Source organism: Saccopteryx leptura, chromosome 2 (genome assembly GCF_036850995.1).
Source record: "Saccopteryx leptura isolate mSacLep1 chromosome 2, mSacLep1_pri_phased_curated, whole genome shotgun sequence".
Classification (NCBI taxonomy): Eukaryota; Metazoa; Chordata; class Mammalia; order Chiroptera; family Emballonuridae; genus Saccopteryx; species Saccopteryx leptura.
Window position 1 is genome coordinate 14,803,066 of NC_089504.1, and position 25,236 is coordinate 14,828,301.

General features: G+C 42.1%; 1 protein-coding gene across 2 annotated transcripts in view; it reads left to right on the forward strand.

Annotated features, from left to right (window-relative positions):
* Positions 1–24,964, forward strand: part of FBXW2 (F-box and WD repeat domain containing 2) — a 40,394-nt gene extending 15,430 nt beyond the window's left edge. The window contains exons 4-8 of one of the 2 annotated variants that reach the window (XM_066367305.1): positions 6,708–6,902; positions 10,031–10,164; positions 12,484–12,570; positions 13,798–13,967; positions 19,903–24,964. In XM_066367305.1, coding sequence (XP_066223402.1) covers positions 6,708–6,902; positions 10,031–10,164; positions 12,484–12,570; positions 13,798–13,967; positions 19,903–20,191 — 875 coding nt within the window. In that variant the 3' untranslated portion in view covers positions 20,192–24,964. Of the gene's footprint in view, positions 1–6,707; positions 6,903–10,030; positions 10,165–12,483; positions 12,571–13,797; positions 13,968–15,171; positions 15,373–19,902 lie in introns of those variants that run through there. The other variant, XM_066367304.1, reaches the window with a different exon arrangement.
* Positions 24,965–25,236: the final 272 nt, after the last annotated feature.

The window sequence follows — 25,236 nt, forward strand, 5'->3', positions numbered from 1 at the left end:
TTACTTTCGTTACATAACCATCCCTGTAATTTTTTTATGTGAGAGGATTGTTTTCTGTTTTCTGACTTGAGAGGGCTTTTTATTTTCTTCCCTCTAATGAAAAATAGTCTGCGTTTACTTAGTCCCCTTTAGTTTGTAGGCTGCATCTTCGATGACCTCTTTGAAAACATGTTGGGCTACTCAGTGTATTGTAGCACATGGGAATTTGTAGGGAAGGTTGACAGAGCCAAAAAGAGCAGAGAATAATGGCTCCTAAAGGCTTAGCAGTTAAGAGTAGACTTGTACCTGACCTATGGTGGCACAGTGGATAAAGCATTGACCTGGACGCTGAGGTCGCCGGTTCAGAACCCTCCACTTGTCTGGTCAAGGCACATCTCCTCCCCCCTTTCTCTCTCTCTCTCTCTCTCTCTCTCTCTCTCTCTCTCACTCTCCTCTCTAAAATGAATAAATAAAAAATTAAAAAAAAAACAACAACAAGACATCTGACCAAAAAAAAAAAGATTAGACTTGTACCACTGGAACTCAACCTGATTGTATTGTTTTCCAGTGTTTCTAGGGTATAAAACTGAATGGCCTCGTGTTTTCCTATATGAACTAGATTAAAGTCTCTTTTAAAATCAACTTGTGGTATGGAGGCCGCTGTAGGAAGGAGAGCAGGTCTGGGAAGAAAGCCAGCAGGAGAGAGTCTAGAAAACCTTTGTGGAAGAGAGTTGTAAGCAGAGCTTGACAGGGGCAAGAGATGTTATTTTCTGTTTGTTTTGGGGGGTTGTCTCTGCTGCTTATGTTTATGTATTATCACTTTGACACTCTAGTTTTGCAGTGCTATTATAAAACTTTCATTTTTTTTCTTTTAAATAAACTCCATTTCCTAAACTGTGCTGATAGTTACAGAGCGTGGCATATACATATTACAAAAATGAAAAGAAGTACAACTTTTAAGAAGATTGACTACTTAGATTAGATCCCGAGTTGGGTTAGAACTGGGGTACTTTGGCTGTGGAATACACTCTGTGAGCCTTCCTTGTAACCTGCTAGATGAGGGCGTCCCCGTGGCCCGGTCTGAACGATCGCTGAGGAGGGTGGAGTTGGCTGCATTGCATTCCTTAGGATTGTTTCTGGGAAGGGGATTTAAAGGAGGGAAGCGTGAGGGAGTTAAGAACACAGATGAATTATCTGCATACCTTAATTCTAATGCAAGCAAGGAAAGACCCATCTGAGAAATTATGTTTCTTAGCATATTCTTTTAGGAAACTCTTGTTCATTTGCTGTATGGAGTTTATGGATTGATTCCATGATTCTCACCATCCTGGTTGTGCTATGTACTATATAACCTTGTTCTCTATTTTCACACAAAGTTAATATCGTACTTTAATTTTTCAATAAAATCCATTTCTTGCACTATGCTGATGATTAGATAAAAGCAGGTGGGGTTTTTTGCTAGCAAAATTGCATTTGTGTATTCTTTTGTTTTCTAAGCAATATTTTTAAATTTTAAATTTTTATTTATTTTTTACAGAGACAGAGAGTGAGTCAGAGAGAGGGATAGACAGGGACAGACAGGAACGGAGAGAGATGAGAAGCATCAATCATCAGTTTTTCATTGCGCGTTGCAACACCTTAGTTGTTCATTGATTGCTTTCTCATATGTGCCTTGACCGCGGGCCTTCAGCAGACCGAGCAACCCCTTGCTGGAGCCAGCGACCTTGGGTTCAAGCTGGTGGGCTTTTCCTCAAACCAGATGGGCCCACACTCAAGCTGGCGACCTCGGGGTCTCGAACCCGGGTCCTCTGCATCCCAGTCCGGCGCTCTATTCACTGCGCCACCGCCTGGTCAGGCCTAAGCAATATTTTTAAAGCTTGCACCTATATAGACAGTATGACTCTCATTAACTGAAGCAAGCACAAACAGACTTGAAATAATTAACACTTGAAAAGCAGTAGAAGGTACCAAGTAGGCACCTAACTTGTGCCCATTGCTTTGTATTTGCTTGCTCTTTAGTCTCTCCACAGCATTATCAGAGTGTAGCAATTAAAATGGATTAACCAACTTGCTTGAGTTTATATAGTTAATAAAAGGATGAGCAGGGATTGGCATTCAGCTCTCTGAGTGGAAGCCCACATTTTTCCCACTCAATTTTACTTGAGTTTTTACTATGCTTGATTATGTGGAGCTTGGGTTTCTCAATTTTTTGACATTCTACCAGCTTCTTGTTAGTTACCTAATCCAGGAAAAATGAAAAAAGGTAGACTTTAAAATTTATCAATCTTGTTACTTACTACAGCTGTTGTATAAAGTTTTGCTGAAGAGAAAATTGAAACAAATGCCAAAAATTAGAAGTGTGATTAATAACTTTTAATTATTAAAATTCTCTTTCTGGTATAGAGAATCATGACTTAAAAGCAGGAAAAATATGTAAAACTTATGTATCTAAAGTCTACATTTTCAGAAAGAAGATTTTTTGTTTTTACTGTGCTCTCATAAAGTATGACTGACACTATGTTATTAGCTACAAATATTGCTAAATATATTAAACATTTTATCTCATTACAATTATTTTTAAAGAGATCTTTTTTTAAATGAGCTACTGTTGTTTATGATTAACTTCTGAAAATTTTATGGAAAATTATTTTCTGGAAAAAATTCTGAGAGTTTTAATTTGGGGTCTGTTTAGAATATGTGAGTCAGATGTTGTGGGTAGAATTGTGCACCCCAAAATATATGTTCAATTTATAACTAAAATAATAAAATAAAAAATAAAATCAACTTGTGGTAATATATACATATATTTATATATTACATAAAATTTATCATTTTAACCATTTTAAAATACACAGTTCAGTGCATTAAGTACATTTACATTGTGCAAATGTCGCCACATCCATCTCCAGAGCTTTTTGCATTTTCCCAGACCAGAACTGCTCATAAAACACTGACTCCCTATTCCCTCCTCCCCACAGCACCTGGCACCCACTCTCTTACTGTCTCTGAATTTGGCTTCAGGTACCTTATAGAATCATACAGTATTTGTCCTTTGATGACTGACTTATTTCACTTAGCATAATATCTTCAAGATTCTTCCCTGTTGTAGCATATATCAGAATTCTCTTCCTTTTTAAAATTGAATAAAGTTCTGATGTAAGTACCTACCACATTTGTTTATGCTCTCCTACTGTCTAGCCTTCCTACCTCACTTTTGCCCCTTCAAACCATTTTCTGTGATGCAGCCATAATGACTTTTCTGAAATGCAGGTAAGGTCAGTTAGACATCCTCCTGGTCAGTTCTCCAGCCAGACTGCCACTGTTCTGTCATGCCGAACTGCTTTTTTAGTCAGCATTCGTATTTTAAACAGTGCAATTTGTCAGGCATTGTAAATAATTCCTAGGCAGCTTTCGGAATGTTTCCAAGTAGTTCTTTATGAATTGACCCTAGTGACTCTTCACATATATGTATATAATATAGAGAGGTACTTAATAGGTACTTTAACAGATAAATACCACGAACTGACAACCTACAAACTGCCAGAGCCAAATCCAGCAGATTAGAGTACCGTATTTCCCCATGTATAAGACGCGCCTTAATTTTGGGACCTGAACTTTGAAAAAGAAATAATACATCAAGTTATTGAACTCAAGTTTTATTCATCGCCTGACCAGGCCGTGGCACAGTGGATGGAGCGTCGGACTCGGATGCGGAGGACCCAGGTTCGAGACCCCGAGGTCGCCAGCTTGAACGTGGGCTCATCTGGTTTGAGCAAAGCTCACCAGCTTGGACCCAAGGTCACTGGTTCGAGCAAGGGGTTACTCGGTCTGCTGTAGCCCCACGGTCAAGGCACGTATGGGAGAGCAATCAATGAACAACTAAGGTGTCACAACGAAATACTAATGATTGATGCTTCTCGTCTCTCTCTGTTCCTGTCTGTCTGTCCCTATCTATCCCTCTCTCTAACTCTGTCTCCAGGTCGACGCTTTATCCCACTGTGCCACCACAGGTCAGGCCTGTCTCTGTTAAAAAAAAAAAAAGAAAAAAAAAAGAGGTTTTATTCATCATAAAATTTATACAGCTCCTTATCACTATCAAAACTCCCATCCATTAGCTTGTCTTCATCTGTGTCTGATGACGAATCACTGTCTTCAACAATGAGTACAAAAACAAGTGTGAAAAAGCAGGAAATGCAAGTAAAAAAACTATAACCACTGTTTAAGATGCACCCAGTTTTTAGACCCTAAATTTTTCGGAACAAAGTGCGTCTTATATAAATACATGAGGAAACGTGGTAATTCCAAAGAGACTGTATGGCTCAAAAAGCCTAAAATGTTTACTCGCTGGTTTTTTACTGAAAAGTTTTGCTGACTTTTTGAATATACTATTTCTTTGGTGAGAAAAGTTAACTTAGTCATAGTTTAGATTTCATCATTTAAACCTTGGAAGTTTTTGCCTGACCAGGTGGTGGCGCAGCGGATAGAGCGTCAGCCTGGGAGGCTGAGGACCAAGATTTGAAAACTCAAGGTCGCCTGCTTGAGTGCAGGCTCATCTGGCTTGAGCGCGGGCTCACCAGCTTGAGCATGGGGTCGCAGCCTTGAGTGTGTGATCATAGACATGATCCCAAGGTCACTGGCTTGAACAAGAGGTCACTAGCTCGGCTGGAGCTCCCCAGTCAAGGCACATATGAGAAAGCAATCAATGAACTAAGGTGCCACAACTATGAGTTGATACTTCTTATCTCTCTTCCTTCCTATCTGTCTATCTTAAAATAAATAAAGAAAACTTGCAAGTTTTTTAAGTCATGAAATCCCTTCAAACAATCCTGTGCCAAAGCCCCACTTAAATGAGAGTACAGTTGAGCCAGTCCTGCCATCCCCTTAGGTGTGTTTATGGAACACCTAGGTGTCGAGGAGCACAACTGTAAACTCCATGGAGCTTCATCTAAGGTGTTTTGTCCTTTTCTCCCCTTTGTGTTTGCCAGGGGCTTTTGTACTGCCCACCTCTAACTGTACTGAATTATTATTGCTTGTTTGGCCTGTTGTCTTCCTGAGTAGACCAAGCACCATGAGAGCAGAAGCCAGCCCTGCATGATGTAGGAGTTCTCTCAGTACAGGTTGAATGAATGAATGAATGAGGCAGTAAATCAGAACCAAGGTCAGAATCTAAAATGGTTTTCTTTTCCTGCCTTAGCTCCATAGGAATACAGTCACAAAATGCCCAAGTTTAAAGATTGTCTAGACCTGTACTGTCCTATAGAGTGGCCACTGGCCGCTTATGGCTTTTGAGTACTTGAGGTATGGCTAGTCCAAACTGAAATGTGAAATACTCATTATTAGATTTCAAAGACTTAGCATATAATACATTTCATTAATCATTTTTATATTGATTACATGTTGAAATAATTTGACATTGTTAAACTGTATTAAATTTTTATTTTTTACTTGTCTAAGTAAATAATAGAAAATTTTTAATTACTAATATGGCTTGCATTACATTTCTATTGAACAGTAGTGTTTTAGAACATTGATTCTCAAAATATTGCTTATGAATTAGTCACTTGGCAAGCTTTTAAGATTATTGGACCCCACCTCAGATATTCTAATTTAGAATTTCTGAAGGTACGCCCTACTCATATGCTTTGATAAAGTTCCCCAGATAATTCTGATGTCTTATATACCCATTGAGAACCACCAACAAAGTTCAACCCCCTATTTTATAGAGAGAAAACGAGTCCGTAAATGGTAAAGTGACAAGTCTAGTCTCCATTTCAGTATGTTCTCATAGGGTTTGCCCAGGTTAAAATTCATGCTCTACCTCTTTCGTAGGGTTAGCTGTTTTTCCATTGTGTGAAACAGTGGCTGTTAACCAACTTTTAAAGGTAGAATTGTGGCTGGCTCTATTTAGTCACTTCAGCCTTTTGAAAACTGGTCATTTGGTGCTTTCCTAGAATACTGTGTCCTTGTTATGGTGATATTTGTGTCCTCAAACTGTCCTTCAATTCTTATTATTACTTTTCTAAAGGTAAATTGTGAGATATGAATTAATCATTAGGATTTTAAATGTAATTAAATTAAAGTCCTAAATTGTCACCATGATCAGTATGATATTTTCATCAGAGGTAGAAATGAAACCTACTTTTTTCTGGACTCTTAAAAGGCTTTATAAGCCATTGTTGAGTTGTTGTGAATGTCTGGAATCATTTATCCTTGGTTATCTTAGAGGTTCCTTTACACGTCTCAGAATGGCCCAAGAAATTAGCAGTTAACCTTTTCAGAAGTGAACTTTGATCTGAGGCTTCTCTTGAACTTGCCTTAGAATAGAATGTGTTCCAACAACAGCTTTGCTCTTCAGCATTCATATTTGTTCAGGGTGGTTGAGTAATGGACAAACGTGAGTGTACACACGCAGTCTTAGGTAAGACCCATCACTTCAAGCTCAGATCAGAGCTCATGGTAGTGATTTATGACATTTTATAAGTGGAAGCACCAAGCATGTTTTGGGAAAAGGACTAAACCAGGAAGCTGGCGTTCAGCCCCCGTGCTGTAATGCCGATGGCTGACTGAGCAGGTCATGTTGCCCTCTCCTGCTTTGATTTTCTCTGCTGTAAAGTGGGAGTGCTAGAGGAGGTGTCCACTGAGGTTTTTCTTTGAGAATACAGTGGTTTGGGGGTTGATTTTCCTTCAGCAATTGTTGTGTTGCTAATCTCTCTATTTTTCTCTTAAAGGGTCAGATGACTTGTCTGCAAAACTATGGGATGTGAGCACAGGGCAGTGCGTTTATGGCATCCAGACCCATACTTGTGCAGCGGTGAAGTTTGATGAGCAGAAGCTTGTGACAGGCTCCTTTGACAACACTGTGGCCTGCTGGGAATGGAGTTCCGGAGCCAGGACCCAGCACTTTCGGGGACACACAGGGGCGGGTGGGTTGCCCTTTTCCAAGGGTTTCTACAGTTACTTTAACCTCATTTCTTTTTTTTAATTTTTTTTTTTTTTTTCATTTTTCTGAAGCTGGAAACGGAGAGACAGACAGACTCCCGCATGCGCCCGACCGGGATCCACCCGGCACGCCCACCATGGGGCGATGCTCTGCCCATCCTGGGCGTCACCATGTTGCGACCAGAGCCACTCTAGCGCCTGAGGCAGAGGCCACAGAGCCATCCCCAGCGCCCGGGCCATCTTTGCTCCAATGGAGCCTTGGCTGCGGGAGGGGAAGAGAGAGACAGAGAGGAAAGCGCGGCGGAGGGGTGGAGAAGCAAATGGGCGCTTCTCCGGCATGCCCTGGCCGGGAATTGAACCCGGGTCCCCCGCACGCTAGGCCGACGCTCTACTGCTGAGCCAGCCGGCCAGGGCTTAACCTCATTTCTTAAAGCCAGGAGCCAAAATGTGTCCCCCCTTCTGTGTGTGTGTGTGTGTGTGTGTGTGTGTGTTTATTTATTTACTTGACCCCCTCTTTCTTCAGTCATAACAGTTCATTCCTATATTGAAGTTATTCTTATTTGGTATCTTCCCCCTAAGTTTGCCTTTCCCTTGGCCCATTTCAGAACTTGTCTCTATTTATCTTTATGCTGGGAGGGGGCAGTTCTTCTCTTCTGTTTCATTTATATTCTGTTGAACAGTCAGTCCCCCTGCTTTTATCAGATTTCTTACCTCAAAATTGAGTAAGTCCTACAATTACTATTTTTAGTCTACTTCATTTGTAAAAATATAGCTCAAATCTTTTGGATTGATGGTCATTCCCAGTTTGTGTAATCTACAAATGTTACATTGAATTGGAGCTTGGTTGACAATTAATAACAAGCCAAGGCCTGGAAATACGGTGAAGGAGGCCCTGGCCGGTTGGCTTAGTGGTGGAGCGTCGGCCTGGCGTGCAGGAGTCCCGGGTTCGATTCCCGGCCAGGGCACACAGGAGAAGCGCCCATCTGCTTCTCCACCCCTCCCTCCTTCCTCTCTGTCTCTCTCTTCCCCTCCCGCAGCCGAGGCCCCATTGGAGCAAAAAGATGACCGGGGCGCTGGGGATGGCTCCTTGGCCTCTGCCTCAGGCGCTAGAATGGCTCTGGTCGCAACAGAGCGACGTCCCAGATGGGCAGAGCATCGACCCCTGGTGGGCGTGCCGGGTGGATCCCGGTCGGGTGCATGCGGGAGTCTGTCTGACTGCTTCCCCGTTTCCAGCGTCAGAAAAAACAAAAAAAAAGAAACAAATACGGTGAAGGAAACAGGTCTGTGACTATATGCTAATAATTGTACAGCAGCCTTCGTTTGCAGAAGCTGGTCATTGGACGGTTGGAGATCTGAGGCTCAGGCTGGAGATCTGAGCGTCTCCCTCTGTTCACTACCCTTGGGAATCTTGTGCAGAAGTCATGTTGCACTGTTTTCCAGTCTCTTTTGCAGCAGCTGCCTTCTTCCTTTTCCCCATATGCACCCTGCATTCACCCCGAAAGTCAGACCATGCTCTTCAGCATCGCAGTTGATGAGTGGCCTTCCTGGACTCCCTAACAGGTTGAGTTCTTCTGCTATAGGTTTCCCAGTAAGTTGTATTTTTGTCACAACCCTCACCATACAAGTAAAGATCATCATCTTGCTTTCCCCACCAGGTATAAAGGTCCAAAAAGACAGGGGTCCTGCCTGTCTTCACATGTAGGTCCCACGTTTCTTGCACCATAGCAGTACTCAGCAATTCTTTGAAGTTAACCTAGGTGTTTTATTGCTAAAAGCAATTTTTTTCCTGTTTTGTCATCCTATACATTTTTCCTCAGTTTACTATCTGCTGCCACTCATCTATTGTAGAAATTAGTATTTGAAGATACATGATTTACCGTGGACCTTACATATTAAACTGAGTGTACTATTCCACAGTGTCAAGGTATACATTGACTACCAGGTGATTTTATACCTGATCAGCTTTGACAGCTGTGCTGTAAAATATCTCCTCCTTGCTGTTAACCTGGACATTGCTGTGGCTTTTTCTAACTCCATGCTTTGGCTGTACCCTCTACCTGCAATATTCTCTTTCTTTTCTTGATAAACTCCTACTCATCCTTCAGGGGCCCATCTCCAATATCACCTCTTTTCTGAAGTCCTCCCTGATACCCCTGGGCAGAGCTAGTCATTTTCTAGCAAGAGGTAAACTTTTTTTTTTTCCTCCACTGCTCACTTAGAGTTTCTTCCAGAAAAGACCAGTATCTTCATCTTTGAGTACCTAGTGTTCCTTTAGAGTCTGGCAGACATTGAAAAAAAACATTTCTGAGTGCTTGCTATATACTCAGGCACTGTTTTAGGTGCCAGAGGTGTGGCTGCGAGAAATGCAGACAGTTTTGAGAGAATAGCTTAGTCTGAACTTTGAGATTGTCATGTGTGTTTTGTTTTCTCACTACACTGGCTTTTCCTTTAAACTAGTTTATTTAAAAAAATTTTTTTTAAATTGATTGATATTAGAGAAGAAGGGTTGGGAGAGAGAGAAACATTGATTTGTTGTTCCACTTGTTCAGCATTCATTGGTTGATTCTTGTAGGTGCCCTGACCGGGGATTGAACTCACGATCTTGGTGTATCATGATGGTGCTCTAACCAGCTGAGCTATCTAATTAGGGCCGACATTGGCTTTTCTTAAATATGGATATTGCTTTGCAGCTTATATTCTTGATACTTTGTCCTACTACAATAAGTAGTACAGATATAAGTAGGGCAGCCTGTGTTCTTTTCCCCCTGTGTATGCTAGGTAAGTTTTTTGTAGTATTAGGCAGGCAGTCGAGAAAAAATGCCATTGTCTCCAGCACTGGTTTTGCTTCTCACTTTGAAGCTAACACAGGCGTAAGAGATTGTATTAGTCCTGGGACATTTCTACCCTTAGGATAATAAACAATTACCAGAATTTTGCAGTGGATATATTTTTTTATCATAAAATTGGTAGTGGAGTAGTACCATTCTTATTGTAGCTGTGGATGAGAAATATATCATATAAAATTGGGCAGGTAGGGAGAATCATTACTATTGACCTCTTATAAAAGACTTAGACAGGCATGTTTTAACTTTGTATCTGTTATGTATCTTAGTGTTTAGTGTGGACTACATTGATGAGCTGGACATCTTGGTGAGTGGCTCTGCAGACTTCACTGTGAAAGTATGGGCTCTGTCGGCTGGGACGTGCCTGAACACACTCACCGGGCACACGGAATGGGTTACCAAGGTAGGAGGACTTCTGTAAGAAATCTCCTTAATGTCAGGCGTGTGGGGGTGGGTGGAGGATGGTACATGCTGCCTTCCAAGTGGTAGGTGAGCCATAAGATGGAATAGATGTGGCCACAAAGCATGGTGATGTACAATGACCAGCACTTGAAGACACACTGTAAATATGAATGACTTATGGACTTGGAAAGACGTTCATAATACAGTATGTGGGTTCGGGGAGGGAGTAAAACAGGTCTCATACGAAAAACTACATAGTGTATGATACCAGTTTCTGAATGTGTTTATACACCAAAATGTTGAAGATGGTTATCTCTTGTGGAATTATGGGTGCTTCTTTTTCTTAGGGTTAGCATGTTTTCTAAAATGTTTACTGATTGATTTTAGAGAGGGGGAGAGAGTAACATCGTTGTTCCACTCATTGATGCATTCATTGGTTGTCCCTGTGTGTGTCCTGACTGGGGATCAAATCTCTAGTCTTGACTATTGGGACGATGCTCTAACCAACTGAGCTACTGGGCTAGGGCCGCATACTGCTTTTTGAATCAGAAATGCAGCTCTCATTTTGAAGAAGAAAATTGCAAGAAGTAGGACAAATAAACATGTATAGGATCTTTAAAAGAATATTGTGATGTGTAGTAGTTTTTAATAAAAGATTGCTATGAGGATGAAATGCAGTGTTAGTAATGGAAATGCCATGTAGAAACACGTGACTTACAGTGCCTGCCTTGTGAGCTGCAGAGATCAAGGCCCCATACAAATGTTAGTCTGGTAGGAGAAATAGTTATTATATAGTAACTTCACATATAAACATATACATAACTACAAATTGTGGTAAGTGCTATGAAGGAAAAGTGCAGGGTTCTGTGAGAAAGGCTAGGAGAGTAATTGCATTCGTTCAGGAAAAGCTTTTTGGGAAGGCACAGAATGCAAAGAACAAATTGGAGGTAGCTGTGTGAAGAGTAGTGGAGTGTTTCAGAGGGTGCAGTGTGTGTGCAGGCCCCGGAGTGGGGAAGAACTGAGAACACTGGATGGCCTAGAAGGCCAGTGGAACTGTGCAGTTCTTGAAGGTTTGGGACAGTGCCTATCATGTGTGCCTTACTTGTCCATATTAAGGATTTTGGATAGCATAAGTGTAGTACAAAGTAATGGTGAGTTCTGTGTAAGAGTCTGGTGTGATTATATTTTAAGACAATATTTGCTGAGTGAAAAATGGATTAGAATGAGGCAGGAATAGATTCAGGTGGCCACTTAGGCTTTTGTGGTATTTTAAGCAAAAGACAGCCATGGCTTGGACTTCGGTGACAATAAAGAGAGAGAAGGGCATACATGAAGGCTATGCCTTTAATATAGAGCCGGCTGAACTCACTGACTCACGGGGAACAAAGAAGAAAGAGTCAGAGATGACTAGTGGTTTTAGATTGGCTGGGGAGTGTGTCTTTCCAAAATAGGTGGAGCTAAAAGAGAGTGGTTGGTGAGAAGGTCAGTAATACCACTGAACTGTAAAACTGGTTAAGATGGTAGGTTTTGTGCATATTTTACCCCAATAAACAAATTGGGGAAAAATATTTCTCTGTTCGGCACATTGAGTATTTATTTATTTATTTATTTATTTAATTTTTGTATTTTTCTGAAGCTGGAAACGGGGAGGCAGTCAGACAGACTCCCACATGCGCCCGACCGAGATCCACCCGGCACGCCCACCAGGGGGCAATGCTCTGCCCATCTGGGACGTCGCTCTGTTGGGACCAGAGCCAGTCTAGCGCCTGAGGCAGAGGCCATGGAGCCATTCCCAGCGCCCGGGCCAACTTTGCTCCAATGGAGCCTTGGCTGCGGGAGGGGAAGAGAGAGGCAGAGAGGAAGGAGAGGGGGAGGGGTGGAGAAGCAAATGGGCGCTTCTCCAGTGTGCCCTGGCCGGGAATCGAACCCACGACTTCCGCACGCCAGGCCGACACTCTACCACTGAGCCAACCGGCCAGGGCCCACATTGAGTATTTAAATAGAGATGTTATATTAGGCAATTTGGTGTTGTGTTAAAAACAGTGGACTTGGGACCAGGACTCTGATTATGATGTCTTAGATAAGTTTCTCCTCCTTCAGGCCTTAGTTTCATTGTTTGCTAAATGATCCTGTGCATATTAAATGAGATAATGGGACAGTACTCAGCCCATCTGTCAGTTTAGTTGGTCATAGAGTTACAGCTTCGCTATTCTAGCATGCGATATCATTTCAAGCTTTTTCATATTTTAATTTTTTAAAATAACAGCATAGGAGTATAATTAAAAAAATCTTTCTGTAACACAGATGTTTCTATTTCTAGGTGGTTTTGCAGAAGTGCAAAGTCAAGTCTCTCTTGCACAGCCCTGGAGACTATATCCTCTTAAGTGCGGACAAATATGAGATCAAGGTAAGGATTTTTCCTCTATTATTTTGCCTCATCAAAGAAAAACTGGCAAATATAAGAATATTTAAATTAAATTAAAATTTTAAGGTAGGCAGGATTGTCTTAGTCCCAGCCATCTTAAACCCATTGGAAAGAGAATTATTCCTTAATTTCTTTTTTTTTTTTTTACAGAGACAGAGAGTGAGTCAGAGAGAGGGATAGACAGGGACAGACAGACAGGAACGGAGAGAGATGAGAAGCATCAATCATTAGTTTTTCATTGCGCATTGCAACACCTTAGTTGTTCATTGATTGCTCTCTCACATGTGCCTTGACCGCGGGCCTTCAGCAGACCGAGTAACCCCTTGCTGGAGCCAGCAACCTCGGGTTCAAGCTGGTGGGCTTTTTGCTCAAACCAGATGAGCCCGTGTTCAAGCTGGCGACTGCGGTGTCTCGAACCGGGTCCTCTGCATCCCAGTCTGATGCTCTATCCACTGCTCCACTGCCTGGTCAGGCTTACTCCTTAATTTCTATGCGCTAGGCATGTCTAACCCTGATTTTTAAATGAAGAGAAGAAAATCCACACAAAATAATCTTCAATCCATTCTGTTTTCCTGAGATATGTACCTTCTACCCTCCTGATTTTTTTTTTTTTTTGGTGACAGAGACAGATAGAGACAGACAGACAGGAAGGGAGAGAGGTGAGAAGTATCAATTCTTTGTTGCAGCTCCTTAGTTGTTCATTGATTACTTTCTCATATGTGCCTTGACCAGGTGGCTACAGCAGAGTGAGTGACCCTTGCTCAAGCCAGTGACCTTGGGGCCTCAAACCTGGGTCCTTCTCATCCCAGTCCGATGCTCTATCCACTGTGCCACCACCTGGGCTACCCTCCTGAATTCTTAGGTCTGAACTATAAAGACATAAACATTTACTTTATAAAATTTTTTTCAAAAAGTTAACAGAACACTTTAACCTATGTTTTAGTGCAACTTTTAAATTGTTCTGTGTGGTAGGCATTATTATCATTATTGTAGGAGCTGAGGTTCAGAAAGGTTAAGTATTTTATCCAAGATAGCACAGCATATACTGCAGAATCAAAGTTTGAACCCATGCCTTTCAACTGTAAAACCTGTGGTCTTTCCAGTTTACTTGTTTTTGTGTCTGAATTCAGCAAAGAAAAACCACGTTAAGGACAAGCGTTTCTGTGGTGATGTGATCTGTCATCTTTCTTGATTTTCTTTTATCTATAGATTTGGCCAATTGGAAGAGAAATCAATTGCAAGTGCTTAAAGACATTGTCTGTCTCTGAGGATAGAAGTATCTGCCTGCAGCCAAGACTTCATTTTGATGGCAAATACATCGTCTGTAGTTCGGCACTGGGCCTCTACCAATGGGACTTCGCCAGTTATGATATTCTCAGGTAGTGTCTCCTTGAACCTTTACCTTTGACAGTTATTCCTGTCAATAAAAAAAATATTTCTTTATTTTTGTTGTTGCAGTTTACTAGTAAAGACAAGGCTAAATATTCAATAAACTAGTCAGTGACTTGCTTTTGGGAAATCTTTACATCAGTTATAAACAGGGTTATATGCTGAAAGCTTCACACATAAAAATGTTTTAGAGACATTAATGAGAAAGGGTTATATGCTAGAACCTAGATGATCTAGGATCTAGTCCCTCCCCTTACTCTGAGTCACTTCCTCCTTCAGAATTTAACATGCTGTTTTGGAAAATGATGGTCTTAGATGGAAAGATCTTTCACATCTTCTCTAGTTCTAATATTTTAATTTCTATTTTCTAGTTGTTGAAATTCTTCATTGAAGGATTGAGTGGCCTTCTGTTGACTAGTAGATAGGTATTTATAGAAAAATAGACCTGTAGGGTTTCTTTCTAGAGAAATAAAGAAAAGGTCCCGTGGGCAAATAATTGTGCGGTTCCCTGCATGTCATCGACCTCTCTTGGAGATTGGTGGTATCTGTTAGCTCATTGGAGACAGATAGAAGCCAGTGCCATATTGTGATTAAGAGAACTTACTTTAGTAATAAGCAAACCTTGATTTAAAACCTAGTGCTGTCTTGTTTGAGCTGTGTGATATTACATAAGTTCTTAATCTCTCTGTCTCAGTCTCTCACCTGTGAAGATTGAACGGAATACCTATACTGAGGACCTGGCACATAATTATTACTAATAGCTCTAGAAAGCCCTACATAAAGAAATGTATTTGAATTTGTTTAACTATTGTACCTAACATTCATATTGCACAAAGCTTTTTCTTGGGGGTTTTTTTGGTGTGTTTTTTTTGAGGAACAGTTTTTAACAGCTCACAGAATTAATATTTCACAGCATGATTCAGGAAATGCTGGCTTGGGGAAGTACAGAAAATTGAACATTCTCTTCATTGTTTTTATGCATGACTCTTTGAGCTCAGCTTGTATGGGATCTTATTGTGGCCAGCAGGACTTCAGCGGGCCCTGGCTCTGCTCACACAGTTACAACCTCATTTATGTCTCCCTGACATCAGCCCTACATTTCTAACCAATTAAGTTTCCAAGGGGTCTATTCTTTGAGGAAAAAAAGACCAGACAGATCCTGGAAAACACTAATCTAAGCTCTTCATCTTATAGATGTGGAAACGGAAGTTGAGGGAGCATACAGGCCTTGCCCAACATCCTGTAGCACACCCTACTCCAGCATCCATCCATCCATCCATCCATTCATCCGTCCATCTATCCATCCATTCATCCGTCCATCTGTTTATGGCCGGATCATCCAGCAAGCATGTGCTTAAGAGACCAGTAAGCCAGAGAGAAGGAACTTTGAAAGAGCTTGATACTTTACACAAAAAAAAAATCCAGGTAGTAACCATGTGGAATCACATCTTTTACAGTTTAGTCTTGTTTATGTTTTGAATGAAAATTTGGAAGGGAATGGTGCAAAGGCAGGTAAAATAGAGGTCTTATAGTCTTTTTAATGCTTAGAATCTCTCAAGTTTTTAATTTGATCCTTTCTCATCTTAATGTGTACAGTGTAGAGTCCAGAGTCCTGGATGAAAGTTCTGTTAGGCCCTGGCCAGGTAGTCCAGTTGGTTAAGTGTTGTCCCAATATGCCAAGGTTTTAGGTTCAATATCCAGTCAGGGCCCATACAAGAATCGACCAATGAATGCATAAGTATGTGGAACAACAAAATGATGTTTCTCTCTCTGTGTGTCTCTTTCCCCTATTTCCCTTTCTCTCTTTCTCAGATCAACTAAAAAAAAGTTCTATTAGGTTTTGGAATTTGAATCCACTAGTTTTAATCAATAAATCTATAAGAGTATTTGCTGCTAGAATGTGCTAGGTTTAGATTTTTCTTTGAAAGGGGACAATTTATCTTTTGTTCCCCCCACCCCTCCCAAAACACAAATAAATCAACCTCTTTTGAAATCTTAGTACAAATCCTATGGCCTCAGTTGCTAGGACCAGGTAGGGCTACTTACTCTTTGAAGCTATTTGAAAAGAAGTAAAGCACAAAAGGCAGCATATCGCTCAGTTCATCTAAGAGGCAGTCACGTGAGCTAGGTTATATCTGTAGAGCAGGCAGCATTATTTCGGTTCAGAGGCCTGAACTGAATGAACCACAGGGATGTCTTTTTACAATTCTCAAGTCATCAAAAGACGCTGTGAGCCTGTCAAGACCTGTATTCTGTTCTGCAACATATTTGTGCTACAGTCTTGGAGTCAGCCCACCTTTACCAGCCTTATTCCCTAGCCACCAGTTTTCTAAGTGTCTGGTTATTTCTGCTTTGCATTGATGATACGGGACTTAACTAGACTTTCTTGCTGTTTTTTTCTAGTTTCTTTCAGATCTCTTTTGTAGGATTCTTTATTTGCCTGTGTTCATTGCATCATTGCTCTATTAGTTAGCAGGTACTTACTGAGTACCTACCTGTGTATTAGGCATTGTGATGTACCCTTGGAACCAGCAGAAATACCTATGAAACTGATAGGGGTTGCTGACCAGCAGAAGGGAAGACTGACCTTCAATAGCTAATTACATACACATATTTTACTGGTTGGGCTAAGGGCAACATAGTATTGGGTACTTTGAGATCCTACCTAGTTTGAGGAGTCAAGGGAAAGATTCCTTGAGGAAGAGGTTTGGGCTGAGCTCTAGAGAGTGATTATTTGCATTAACTCAGTTCCTTGGACATTGTAGACTAAGAGACCAGTCTGCTCCAAGGCCCAGAGACTAAAGGAGCTTGGTGCATTTGAGGAACTGAAAGACCAGTGTGGCCGAAGGTGCGAGTTCAGCAGAGAACCATAAAAGAGTTTAAAATTTTTAATGAGATGGTAATAGGATTAGATTTTAGTATGAGGTTAACTGATTGAAAGGGGCCAAGAGAAGACATGGGGAGACCAGTTGAAAAACTCTTGGCAATAGTGCAGGTGAAAGATGGTGTCTTATGTCAGAGTTGTGGCGAATCAGACAGTATTGAATAAATTAGAGGAAAATTTAAGAGGTAAAATCAGTAGATCTTGGTGATGGAATTTATGGTTTGAGTAAGGAGGAGAGTTGGACGGTTGCTACGTGTCCTAGCTTGAGCAACTGGGTGATTGAGCAACCAAGGAAAAAAGAAGAGAAGCAGGGTTGGCTAATAGGTTCAGTTTTAGAAAGGTTGAGGGTGAGAAACAGGTCTTTTGCCTTCCTAATATCACAACTGAAATCTGCTTCTGTGTAACTCTTTCCCTTGGACCCTCATTCTCTCTTGTAGAGCTCATAATGTATGACCTCTCACATATCCTTCACTTTTTTTTTTTTTTTTTTACAGAGACAGAGAGAGAGTCAGAGTGAGGAATAGACAGGGACAGACAGACAGGAATGGAGAGATGAGAAGCATCAATCATTAGATTTTCGTTGCGCATTGCGACACCTTAGTTGTTCATTGATTGCTTTCTCATATGTGCCTTGACCGCAGGCCTTCAGCAGACCGAGTAACCCCTTGCTTGAGCCAGCGACCTTAGGTCCAAACTGGTGAATTTTTGCTCAAACCAGATGAGCCCACACTCAAGCTGGCGACGTCAGGGTCTCGAACCTGGGTCTTCCACATCCCAGTCCGACGCTCTATCCACTGCACCACCGCCTAGTCAGGCCATATCCTTCACTATTTAAAGGTGAAGATTATGCATACTCTTCCTGTCCCTGCCACTCTCTTTCTCCCCTCCCAGCTGATCTTCAGCTGTTTTCTTACTTTTCCTGGTTACCAGGCTACCAGGCCCTGTCATTCTGGTTGACCTCTTGGACATACACTAGTTGATAGTGTCCAAACTTATTGTCATAAAGCAGAATTTGTAGATCCCTCATCTGGGGGTGTGTGTGTGTGTGTGTGTGTGTGTGTGTGTGTGTGTGTGTGTCTGGTGTGTGTGTGTGTCTGGTGTGTCTGGTGTGTGTGTGTGTGTGTGTGTGTGTGTGTGTGTGTCAGACAAAGAGAGACCGAAACAGGGAAAGATAGGGACAGGAAGGAAGAGAGATGAGAAACATCAATTCTTTTTTTTTTTTTTTTTTTTTTTTTTGGTATTTTTCTGAAGTTGGAAACAGGGAGAGGCAGTCAGACAGACTCACGCATGCGCCCAACTGGGATCCACCAGGCATGCCCACCGAGGGGTGATGCTCTGCCCATCTGGGGCATTGCTCTGTTGCAACCAGAGCCATTCTAGCGCCTGAGGCAGAGGCCATGGAGCCATCCTCAGTGCCCGGGCCAACTTTGCTCCAATGGAGCCTTGGCTGCAGGAGGGGAAGAGAGAGAGAGAGAGGAGAGGGGGAAGGGTGGAGAAGCAGATGGGCGCTTCTCCTGTGTGCCCTGGCCGGGAATCGAACCCGGGACTCCTGCATGCCAGGGCGACGCTCTACCACTGAGCCAACCAGCCAGGGCCAGAAATATCAATTCTTTGTTGTGGCACTTTAGTTGTTCATTGATTGCTTTCTCTTATTTGCCTTGACCTGTGAGCTACAGCAGAGCGAGTGATCCCTTGCTTAAGCCAGGGACCTTGGGTTCATGCTGGTGAACTGTGCTCAAACCAGATGAGCCCGTTCTCAAGACCCCGCGACCTTGGGGGTCTCAAACCTGGGTCCTCCGCATCCCAGTTCGACGCTCTTATCTACTGCGCTACCACCTGGTCAGGCTGTAGATCTCTCATCTTGTAGCTGTTTTCCTAGTGCTTCCAAAAAGGACATCAACTTTCCTTGTAAATTTTTTACCTCACTAAAGTGTGTAGACAGCAGAGACTTAAGGTTGGTTTTCTTGTTTTTTCATTTGTGTTGCCATTTACCTAGATCTCTCTCTTCCATTTTTATCTTTGTCCCTGATGTTCGGGAACTGTGAACCTGAGGTCTCTTCCAAATCTTACGAATCTGTTACTAATAAATGTTTCTGGATTATTTGGGAAGCTTTTAATATTTTCAGTCTCTGCTGTTTTAGAAAGGAACTTACGTGTTTGCTGCCCACAGAGAGTAGCGCCTGAGTCACTTGGTTCTCAGTCTTTGTTCAGGAGGTTTCCTTAGACCAGTATTCTAGGATGTGACGAATAAATCTATTCAGCTAGTGTTAAGAGTTGAGTCTGCATTCTAGTTTTATCTGGTAATTGACTAGTTGTGGATATTTAGCCTAAGTGTTTACCCTGGCTGGACTTCATTCTTTATGGCTTGGAAATGAGTGTTAAATGAGAGGCTCTGTGAGATCCTTTCCAGCTTGGATGGGCAGTTTGTGCTGTTATAATCATTCATCAAATACCACCTTTCTCCCTACACGCCAGTGTTATATTATTGTGAACTCTTTACCCCCTACCCCTGTGTTTTAAAGTAGGCTGAACTTTTTGTCCTCATATTTTCTTTTTTTTTTTTTTTCTTACGGAGACAGAGAGAGAGTCAGAGAAAGGGATAGATAGGGACAGACAGACAGGAATGGAGAGAGATGAGAAGCATCAATCATCAGTTTTTCATTGTGGCACTTTAGTTGTTCATTGATTGCTTTCTCATATGTGCCTTGACCAGGGGGCTACAGCAGACTGAGTAACCCCTTGCTTGAGCCAGTGACCTTGGGTCCAAGCTGGTGAGCTTTTTGCTCAAACCAGATGAGCCCGCGCTTAAGCTGGCAACCTCGAGGTCTCGAACCTGGGTCCTCCGCATCCCAGTCCGACGCTCTATCCACTGCGCCACTGCCTGGTCAGGCTCATATTTTCTTTTTATCAAAAACTTTCATTTAACTCTAAATTTGCTTGAATTTTGTATTGCCTTTAAAGTGTCTCCAGAAAAGATTACAGTAGCATAAACAAAAGCAAAGTTGCCTTCTGGTTCACATCACTTACTCTCATCCTTGTAGAGTCATCAAGACTCCCGAGATAGCAAACTTGGCCTTGCTTGGTTTTGGAGATGTCTTTGCCCTGCTGTTTGACAACCGCTACTTATATATCATGGACTTGCGGACTGAGAGCCTGATCAGCCGCTGGCCCCTGCCAGAATACAGGAAATCAAAGAGAGGCTCGAGCTTCCTGGCAGGAGAAGCTTCCTGGCTGAATGGACTGGATGGGCACAATGACACGGGCTTGGTCTTTGCCACCAGCATGCCTGACCACAGTATTCACCTGGTGTTGTGGAAGGAGCACGGCTGACCCCACGAGCCACCGCCGCTGACTGACTTTGGGTGCCGGGGCTGCGGGTTTTGAGTGCAACCTCTCTGGCAGCCGACTGCATGAACCAAAGTTCTCAATGGTATCATCACGCAGTGCACAATCATTTATCTATGTTTGCCAGGGGGCCAGGGCTCTGGGTGGGGGAGGGCTCGTTTTATTGACATACAATGCAGCATGCTAATGGGGTACACCATTGACTTCATTTGTACTTAGTTATGTTGGTCAGTATAAGAGGATGTATTTTGGATTTATCTTTCTTGAATATTGGTTTTAAGTAAAGAAATTTAAATGATTTATTAATCTGCTAATTGGTTGCCTATAAAAAACACATTCAGTCTATTATTAAAGCTTTTTACCATTGCCTTTTATTTCTTTTGAAGTCGAAGCAAAGGTGCTATGATGTTTTACAGCAACTTTTCTCACATGGGGCTTAGCTTTTATAACAACCAGTGTCAGGAAGACCACCAAGTCCTGTGACCCTTGTGACCTTCAAAAACTCTCCACCAAATACCAGTCCTAAAGAAAATCTGTCTTCCAGTACAAATCCCATTCTATAAATTGATTGTTTATAATATGTTCTAATCCCTAGTTCTTTTTTTTGAGATTTTGTGTGTGTGTGTGTGTGTCAGTCAGAGGGACAAATAGACAGGAAGGGAGAGAGATGAGAAGCATCAGTTTTTCATTGCAGCACCTTAAATTCATTGATTGCTTTCTCATATGTGCCTTGACTGGGGGGCTACAGCAGACCCAGTGACCCCTTGCTCGAGCCAGTGACCTTGGGCTCAAGCTGGTGAGCCTTGTCTCAAACCTGGGTCCTCTGCGTCCCAGTCTGATGCTCTATCTACTGCGCCACCGCCTGGTCAGGCAAATCCCTAGTTCTTGAGAGAATCAAGATTGTCCACGTCTGAGATGTCAGGGAGTTCTGTAGTTTTGTTTTCATCTAGAGGAAGCTGGTCCGTGTCTCCCACAACCTAGGTGACTGCACAGAGGTGACACAGTGTAGCAGAAAGAGCACTGAGGTTGAAGATTGAAGATTGGCTGTGTTACCTAGGAATCCTGTAACCTCAGGCATATCACTTTCCTGGGCCCCGTTTTCCCTGTCTGTGTAGCTAGTTGTTAAGCTAAGTGATTTATAAGATTCTTTCTGGTCCTGCATCTGCTGAGTTGTATAAAAGTTATCTTGTCTGATTTCTGATTCATTACTTCTTTGGGATTGGAGGTAATAATATATGAATGAGATCACTGATAAAAGTTGTCATCTATGAGGAAATCAAATATATGAAAAGGATGGCTAAAAGAAGAATGTAGAAAATAGAACCTTCTGCTTGGATGTAAATAATTGGTGGAGGCAATGCTGATAGGAGTTGTGGTTCTGTAGAGAAGCAGTGTGCTACATTAGGAAGATAGGGCCCTGGCTTTTCTCCCTTTCACCTCTAACTGGATGGATGGCCTCAGGCACATTAACCATCTCTCCCGGGCCCTCAGTTTTTAAATCTTTATAATGAAGGAATCACCCTAGATTTGAGTTCACAAACTCACGTGCCTAGGGGAGTTATGCAGATGACAAATGAGTGAAGCATGCTGGGTAGGATTGTGCGGAACCATGGAAAGCTTATTGGACAAGGCAGTCGCTCAGCTCTGAGTGTCAGGCGTAAGTGAGCCTAATATTGGCAGCTCTTTGGATTTTTCAGGAGGAAGTAGAAATCCAGAATTTTAATTGAAATACCCTGATTTTAAAAATATTGACAACTAATTGAGGATGATTTAGAAGATAGTAGGCTAAACAAATCATGTCTGTGGGCTGCCAGTTGGTGACCTTCACCTTCTCGTTCCTGTAAAGTTAAGGAATACTACTGTGATTCAGCAGTGGAGATATTTTAACATAATTGTCTGGCCATCCAACTTTCCCATTGTGTTACAGAAAATGAGGAGGGCATGTTCCATTCACAGACAGGAAAGTGGTTTAAAGATGAACGTAAGAACTAGGACCTATCTGACTGATAGAAAGTATATCCACTGTGGGTGGGGAGGAGGGGTTCCCAGCAGAGTGGAGATGCGGCTCCTCTAGAATCCACATTAGCAAGAACAGAGGGTCGGTTTCAAGGACAGGCTGAGTTAGTATGTTGACACTCTAAAAGGAATCAGGTAAAATACCATTATCTTCCTCCATCCTCCAAATCCATCTCATACTGAGCTCTGTGTCTGAGCTCTTCACACAGAAGAGCTCCAAGACATGGAACCCGAATGACAGCCAGACTCTCTTCTGCAGGAGCCTCAGGAGGCTGGGCAATGATGAGGGCAAATGACTGTTTCCTTCTCCTGTAGCCTGAACAAATAACCGAGATTATGGATTTCATGACCCTCCCTACTCCCGCCTCACTTTGAGATATATCTAATAGTTTCAAAGAGCAAGTCATTTATAATAATAGTCATTTGTGGGAAAAACCTTTTGGAAATGACCGATCTGAAAACTGAATGACATATCCCTCTTCCGTTTTCAGTGTGAATACCGGTGTTACCAAGGTGGTGCTTAGTGTGGCCAGTCCCAACAGCGGTCCTGGGCGGGATGGAGTCCCAACAGGGTTTTTCCTCACACCAGCCTTCCCTGCACCGGAACATCTTATTTAATCGCTGTATAGGTGGTAGATTTAGTCATACTATTGCCAGCTTTTATAAAAATGGAATACTAACTCATCCTTTAAAGAAATAAAGTGGCAAGTCAGCGAAAGAAGTAGCCAAGGGCGAAGAAGCTGTAGCTGCTTGGCCTCCTTTCCCTGAGTGAGGAGGCCTTCTTCCATCCACACTGACATCTTCCTTAGCTCGGAGGTGAGGGGGTTCTTTGCCTCTCCTTTCGTGAATATTCTCATTTCTGAAAAGTTCGCCAGCTCATGAGCAGATGGACTCCATCCTTCTTTATGTACATTGGGTATCTTGAGTCCATAACATCCCAGGCTCCAGCGTGAGGGCGGCCAGGACAGCTGAGTGAATGTGAGGTTTGTAGCAGACTTTGATCCCATTCCAGAGGAAGCTAGTTTCCTGCGGCCCTATTATTTTAAGTAGCCAGTGTTGTCAGAACTGGTCCTACCCTGACTTTCAGACCCAGCAGAGAAATAGGATAAAAAGGCTTCCTCCAGGGAGGGGCTCAACTTTGATTAGAAGCTCTGAAGGAAGATTCACATGTTCAGATAGCTTTGCATGAGTGAAAGGTGGGGCATATTGCTGTTAAAGTGTACAGTTTGCACTTCATCTTTCGTAGTTTAAAAATTACTGTGTTCTGGCCATTGAAAGTGCTTGGTGTAAAGTGTGAATGGAATGATGTAATTATTTTAATATTTGCTCTCAGGAGAATGATTACTGCTCTGTGTTTATAAAATATCTTAGGGCGAAAAGAAATACATTTGGAAACAGTATTATTTTAGACATGAAGAAATTGTTTCTGTAAGATTAGGCGTTTTGCCCAAACAGAAGTAGCTAAGAAGAATGGAGTCTGGCTTTACACATTGCTTTGGCCAAACCCAGCCAGCTAGCTCCTTGAAGGATGTGAGCCCTGGCTTCCCGGGAACCTACAGGTGTGTCTTCCCACCATCATTCTAGCTTTCTTGTACCGCCTTCTATGCGCTTCTTGCAGGTCTAGGTGTCTGAATCACTTGCCTTTCTGTCGGGAAGTGTGCAGAATCCCATCGCTGCTCCAAGATGCAGCCTGGGCAAGGCACACTGTCCCCTTTGCCTTTCGGGACACAGAGTTGTCAGGATAGGGGAGAAGCCCTTTTAGGTCTATTCTCTTGATGCAGCCTTTGTATCTGGTTATGCTGGTGCTTGCCAAGATGTTTAAGACAACCGAGCCACTGTTGAGAATTAGTCAGTCCGCAGATGGAGCATTTGAGGAAAGGAACAAGTTAGCATTCTTGACAGAAATGCCCACTAGTCATCTTTGGCAGTGTCTCTGACCCAGGGTTCCCCATGCCTACCCTAGCAAAGGGAATTTTTTCAGGATATGTATATCCTCAAATGGATTACTAGATAGTTTTACACCACTCCCGTCAGCTTAATCAGGGTGAATGGTCATGCTCCATGCAGAAGGTTTCTGCTATCAAGTTGTTTCCATGTGTTTCCCATCTGTAGAATGGTTTCAATGCTTAAAGTTAGTGCAACAGTCCTGAACAGTGTAAACCCACCTAATTACTGTAGCTTGAAGAATCAGCTACTTCTCTTCTTCAGGAATGTGCACAAATCAAGATGTATTTTTGCATACTTAAACCAGGAAAATTATTACTTCAGATGATAAAACACCTTGCTTTTTGGAGTCCTTATATTCACATTGTGAACAGGCATACTTCACTAATTTAGATTCAGTGCCCTTGATGAGAAGACTCAGGTTGAAAAAGGCTGGTCTCACCAATCCAAATCTCTAGCAAGATGGTCAAATTCATCAATTTTTGTTTAATTAATTAGATGTACGTTGTGATCTAGGGAGAATGAGGTGAAATTTATATTTGGACTGTGGGGCAGGGGGGGAGTAGGGATTGTTTAAACAAATAGTGGCGTGATTGTGGTACAAGGTGTCTCTGTAAGACGAGATGTTACATTTGTGCATCATAGAACTTTCTTTTTACCCATGAGTGATGGTCCTAACTATAAATCATTTTTATCTATATATTAAAACAGGTTCCTCAATTAGGCAACATTTGGTTAGCCACACCCAAGTTATTGTTTGTACTTGAAAGTAATAAAGCTGCATTTCCTTAAAAATCCGTTCTGTAGTTTACTATTTTATTACTTTTTTTTTTTTTACCCCTGACCAATTCAGAGGGGACTTTTCAAAAGTGATTACGGTTTATTTTTAGAAATGAACTGTCCCTTATGTGATTTCTGTTCCCTTACCGTTTCTGCATGTACCAGAATGTAAGCCCCACAATATAACAGTTTTTGAATGAGATCCAAAAGGGAGAACAATACGCTTAAAAATAAAATGCAAGGAAGGAATTTTGGTAACTCGCACCCATGGCTGCAGATGGCAGTGGCGG